The 6308-nt window shown below is 40.5% G+C and overlaps 1 protein-coding gene across 1 annotated transcript; it reads right to left on the bottom strand.

The window, feature by feature from the left end:
• Positions 1-1513: 1513 nt before the first annotated feature.
• On the bottom strand, positions 1514-4282 carry LOC148864189 (disease resistance protein RPM1-like). Its single transcript, XM_088975932.1, has 2 exons — positions 1823-4282; positions 1514-1722 (listed from the first exon to the last, which is right to left on the bottom strand). Exons 1-2 carry the CDS (start codon positions 4163-4165, stop codon positions 1663-1665), a joined length of 2403 nt encoding a protein of 800 aa, XP_088832058.1. The 5' UTR covers positions 4166-4282; the 3' UTR covers positions 1514-1662.
• Positions 4283-6308: the final 2026 nt, after the last annotated feature.

Genomic DNA, 6308 nt, shown 5'->3' with positions numbered 1-6308 from the left:
ATGCAATCTACGTAGGAAAGAGGGTGTGTACAGTGTACCCATAAAAAGACATGTCTGTGTAAGCGCTTTACCCACACATTGAGTAAGCCTTTTAAGAAGCCTTTACTTGGTGTTTATTCAGGTTGTGTTTGGTACCGTTGATGCATTTTCTTGTAATGTTTAAGGGATCAATATAAATTGGTGAGAAAAATAAGCTATCATATCACATAAGAGAGTTATTTCTAACAACTAAAAAGCATGTGGGGGGACTAAATCATTGTTGTTTTGAGTCGAAGCCTTAATTAGACGTTTTACTTTACCACCAAACAACAAAGACATGCATTTTCTAGTCTTATGTGATATGACAAAACATGTCTCATCATCCCAAATGGTGTCCAAAAGAAATGGCAATGGTACCGACTACAACCTCAATTTGCACGTGTGTGTCTGTGTGGTTGACTGACCAATCTGAGCCCAACCCCAGTGCATCAAATTTGAATTCGAGCTTGACTCTGGGCTAGGATTGGCCCAGCTAACACCCCTACTCAAAACCAAACTTCCAAAGTTGACATGCCCAACCCCAAACCAAAATTCAAAACAATGATCCGAAGCCCAATTCAAGTCAAGATTCAACCAAATTTTCTAAAAAAAGTAGCTTCTCGAATGCCCTACCCAAATTTTCAAAAACCCAAATAAAACCTACACCTATAATCTATCTCTTTCAAATGAACCGAACCAAACATCATAATCCCTTCGGTAAAGCAAGCAGGACCTCATCCTCACAAAACCCAATCAAATTCAAGGCTTCAAACACCACCTAAATCGATCCTAATCATAGTTCAACCCAACCCCAAGTTCAATTAACCTAATCAATCCAATCCCACCCAACTGCCCAAGGCCAATCAACGCAACCCAAACCTGATTCAACCCCAAATACAATTACAAAGTCCAATTTTACCGTAGAATATCAGGAGCCTAATCCACCCAAAAGTCCATGTCCATGAACCATAGATGGAACATTTGGCCCATATAGGCCTATATATGGTTTTCATTCTGGCCCATGGTGGTCTAGTTCAACAGAGGATCTTGTTAGGACCACAGAGTCCATTAACCAACAATTAAATTTCCTTTTAGTCCATCTAAGCCCATGATGAACTGCAGATGGTCTTTTTCTTGGCCAAAGGAGAGCTATCTTCTTGTTGAGGAGGTTTTGATGAAGGCCTATTTCAATGGAGGGCCCAATTGTTCTACCATGAAAATGGGATCTTCTACATGAGAAAAAGAAGAGGGGAGGAGGAAAAAACTGCCTTCTCTTGCATAGATGCATTAAAAACAACCAACAAGCAAACAAAGCCTAGACCAATTAATTGAACCTCGGCATGCTGAAATTTAAAAAAAAAAAAAAAAAAGTTTGGAGAAGCACTAAGCATCAAGCTAGATTTTTATAATACAACAACGGAGATGGTGTTGTATAATAGTAAATGATCTCAGGAATATGTTGGACCCTAGAACGATCTTCACTATCATCCTTGTCCAACCTCCCTACTAGTTCCCTGGGCACACCCATCAGAGTTAACTTGTTCAGGTTGGTAAGATACTCAATGCCTTGAGGCAGCATCCTCAGCTCATTCAGAATACGAAGATCTAATTCTTTGAGACAAGGCATCGCTCCCTTCTCTATCTCTATTGTATACAACTGTGACGAGTTCCACAGACGAAGCATTCGCAGCTTGAGGAACCCTCCTGCACGAAAGCAAAGCCTGTGTCCATCATTTGCATTGACGAGAGTGAGACGCCCCAAGTAGGGCAATGTATCAATATAGGAGAGGAGATCTTCTCTCACTTGAGACCAGTGCAAATGCAAGCTCATCAGGTTGTCCAGGGAACGAAACCAGCGGGGGACCCTCTCCAACTTCCCAGCCAGAATGAGAATTTTCAGAAGAGGAGGAGGAGTCCATAGAGCATCCAACTCAAGCGATTCTTCCTCATTGCTCGCCATTAAAAACAAGTAGTACAGAAGCTGCATGTTCTGTAGCGCGGTGCACAAGTCTCTCCCATCACCCTCACTCAGCTTCGTTAGCCCAATTCTCCTCAACTTCTTCATGTTTCCAAGCTGCCTAATCATGTCTCCCTCTGCTTCAACGCACTCCAGAACCCGCAACTCTTTCAGCTTCCAGATGTTTGAAGGCACTCTCATTCCATCTATAAAATGAAAAGCTGCCCAACTAAGTCTGTGACTGGACGTGATCAAATGGTGCAAGCTCTGTGACTGTACTATCTCATTTGGAAGTTCCTTCACCTGGGAATCCCTGATGTCTAAGGTTTGTAAGTAACGGAGTCTTCCCAATGAGCCAGGGATCTCTGTAACTAGAGTTTCTCTCAAGTTCAAATATCTTAGGTTGGACAAATCAACCACACAATCTGGTATTCTCTTAATGGGGATACCCTGTAGATCCAAAACTCTTAGCAGTTTAAATCCGAATGGTAAGCCACTAATTGGGTAAGATGCAGAGATTCTTTGAGCAGACAACAGAAAGAAAGAACGGAGACTGCTCATGTCAGTGCATGACAGGATCCTTCTGTCAATTTTGTGCAAGGATAATCGGCGTGCAGAAGCAACTTCCTTCGGTTCAAGCCCATCATATATGACACAGAAATTCTCCCTCTCTGATACAGAAACAAGCACGTCACGCACAAGATTATGCAGTCTGCATTCCTTTACCATACCAAACGAGTTCTTGGATGCAACTTCAAGCAAATTCCTGGAAATGAGCTCTGTAAAATAGGCTTCTGCAACCTCCTCCAGATCCTTGCCTCCTGTTTCTCTTACAAAACCTTCGGCTATCCACAGCCTAATCAGCCTCTTCCTTCGAATAAGGTAGTCCTCAGAGAACACACAACAGTACAACAAACAAAGCTTCAAGTAATAAGGCAAATCACTGAAGCAGAGAGAAAGGATACTGTCACTGCTTCTGTTTATGTCAGAGAGGTTGTCGTCCACCTTCCACCATTCTAGTTCTGTCCAACCTTTGAAAGACATGAGACCACCCATTGCCACAATTGCAAGTGGCAGGCCTCCACATTTCCCCACAAGGATCTGAGACACCTCCAGAAGATGCTGGGGGCAGCATCTATGGGGATATCTTGAGAATGAAATTTTACAGAAGAGAGTCCATGCATCTTTCTCCTGTAGGGGTTGCAGATGAAGAACATGGCTCCTAACTCCATAAGAAGAAGAAGCTATGCCCATCTCCCGAGTTGTAATCATGATTCTACTTCTAAGCTTTGCATCTGGAAGTGCAACAACAATTTCTCCCCAGAGATTGAGAGTTCGTACATCATCTAACACAATTAAGTACCTTTTCTGCTTCAAGAAGTCAACCAGCACGTCGACTAGCCGTCTGTAATCCATTGCGCTCAAGTCATCGGGAAACAGTTCCTTCTTTTCATCGAAAAGATAACTCACCATCTTCCTGAACACATTCTCGATAGTGTAAGTCTGAGAGACGGTCACCCAAGCGTAGCAGTCGAAACTTCTCTTCAAAATTAGGTTGTTGAAAACCTGTGAAACCAGGGTAGTCTTACCCAATCCCCCGCTTCCGACCACCGAAATCACCTTTCGTTCTGGTTCTCCGTCCCTCAGCCATGCCAACAACAGAAGTCGATTTTCCTCAATTCCCACGACATGCTCATCCTCAACAACGTACGGAGATGACTGATCTCCATGGCGATTCAATGAATTTCCACGAGAATCACGGACAATTGGGGCTCCTACGCTTTTGATGCCATAGCCCTCGCTTCTTGTAACAAGATCTCTGATCTTGATGTTCATTGCTTCCAGCTTTGTGGCGATTTGAGACCTAACCACAATGCTTCTTGAGAGGTCAACGGCGGTGCGAAAGATATGCCGGAATATCCCATCGTTGGCCTGGTTCTGCATGGAATAGGTGAACTCGTCGATGATGTCCTCGAGCTCGTAAGCTGATTCTCTGACTTGAGTCACCCAGGTTCTTACCCCTTCATCAGACTCGCTCCTTTGATCTGCATCCCGTGCCAAAGATCTCAGCTTCTCTAACTCAAGCTTGATTTCATGGAACTCATCTTGGGCTCCTGATATCAAGGATGCCTCTTTATGAATGATCGAAGCGACCATGCTAAGCAAGAACTCCGCAGCAATCTCCGCCATGTTTTCTTACTCAACAACTCTCTCAGGATAAGCTCCTCCTCTCCCGCTTCAGAATTCAGATACAGTAGTAACACCATTGGGATTAATTCCTTCACAAATCACAACACTTTTATAATTATTAATTAATATTATTAATTGCCAACCAGACAACGGTCCTACAACTCTACTACTCTTACTACAGGTCAATCAATCAGGATACACCATTTCAGCTCCTACACACCGGCCGGGTCCCACGCTTCAGGCTGACGTGGTGTACCATGATTGGTCCAATCTCCTGCAGCTAGAGCCTAGAGGCTTGATGGCCCTAAAGATTCCTCCACCAAAATGAGCGTCAGCACCACCTAATTTGTAGATTAATTTCTTCTAAACCCTCAAGAGCTATTTATAGTATTATTATTTTTATTAGAACCAGCTAGGGTCTCTGGAATCTGGATTAGTGGGATGGTAAGGCAACTTCATTGAAGTTGTTGAAACCCCTTTTTCCCCTTATTCTTTCTGCAACTCTGAACTGGCAAATTAGTGAATCACAATAGATCATGACCTAGAATATTATTTTTTTTCCTAAAATAAATTTCTATTAGAAAGGGTTGACCTTAAAAAAACTATTTAATTTGTCGTTTATGACCTTCCTTTTTTATTTTGTCCCTGAATTGAAATTATTGGATGGGTTATCACTTATCACTTAGGAAATTACCTGGACCAAGAATCAAAATCATCAACATGAAAGTTTCAGCCATCTGACTCAGAAGCATTCATATTTTATGAAATTTGTTGATGCATTGTGGGTCAGCCTAAAAGAAAACTGAATTTATGGCTTCTGGTTAGAATTTCACAATTTTAAAGACAAATGAGAAAATGTCATGGGAGAGTAGCATTTATAATATATATATATATATATATATATATATTATATATTCATATTTATGAGGTAAATTAATTAACTAATACACTAAAATAAGATGGTATTTAATGTATATTATTTACTTAGAGGACAAAAATATTATAAAGAATTAATTATAACAATAAAAGTATTGAATTGGATAGAAAAAAAAATTTGTACGTATAATATAAATTTAAGGACACTATTTATTGGTTGCTCTCATTTTCTAAAATGTAAATAAAAACATTTAAGTCATATAGGGACTTGATACCTAACACTAGATCACTTTCTACAACTATACAAAATAATAAGACGACTTGAGAGGAGTACACTTCTCCGTGAACAACATGACCACGTAACCCATTTTAAGATTATCTCAAACAGTGGTGATTCAAGGAATTCCAAGGTTCACTTTCAGTCCTTGTTCTACATCAGTGAGTAATTTTCTCTGGGTGCTTGATGTTTGGTCTCTTATAAAATAATCAATTTGGAAAGAGTACAAATGCAAGCGTAAATGCATACAAAATATAAGGATTTGCAGTTTACATATTTACATTTTTATTCCTTTTAAACTCAGCATTAGACTCAGTTTGGTCTATATATTTGTATTTGTACCAAGGTTCAAAATATCGATATGTCCGATACGTTGGTAAGGGCAAATCGGGCGAATCAATACTGTGTTTTATTGTTTTTTTCTTTTTTTTCGCAACCGGTTCAGGGGGGTGGTTTAGGGTTCCTCTACCCCCTGAACCAGTCAGACCCCCGATACACCTACTGTAGGGGTGTATCAGAAGAGTCCCGGAATGATACGTATCAACCGATATGTATCGATACTTTGAACCTTGATTTGTACTCCTTCAAAATGGAGCCTTAGTACTTGTTGAGGTTTGTTTTTTTATGGTATTACTATTCTGTTGCGGTGTTTTGTTTTCCTCCTGCAAATTAACTTATGGGATGCTCACTACTAGATTTAATTTTGTTCCCCATGTTGGGTTGCCCTCCCTCTTTTTGGGGTTTTGTCTTTGATTTGATTTGGAGTTCTTATTTGTGTTTCTGGGCTTGTTTTATTTGTATGCTCTGATAGAGCTGATTAGTTGGAACAGCCGAGGGTGTGGCAAATTCATGCTCAAGGAGTTTGTCTCACAGGAGTATATTGATTTCCTATTTCTTTCTGAAACCAACATTCCTTGATTACCTATATCTAATAAGTTGAGTCAAGGATGATTAAAATACGCTAACATTTTGACTTTTCCTCCACAAGGC

This window comes from Nelumbo lutea, chromosome 3 (assembly GCF_056320005.1).
Source record: "Nelumbo lutea isolate HS-2025 chromosome 3, American lotus-T2T, whole genome shotgun sequence".
Taxonomy (NCBI): Eukaryota; Viridiplantae; Streptophyta; class Magnoliopsida; order Proteales; family Nelumbonaceae; genus Nelumbo; species Nelumbo lutea.
This window is presented reverse-complemented; position numbering and strand designations above follow the sequence as displayed.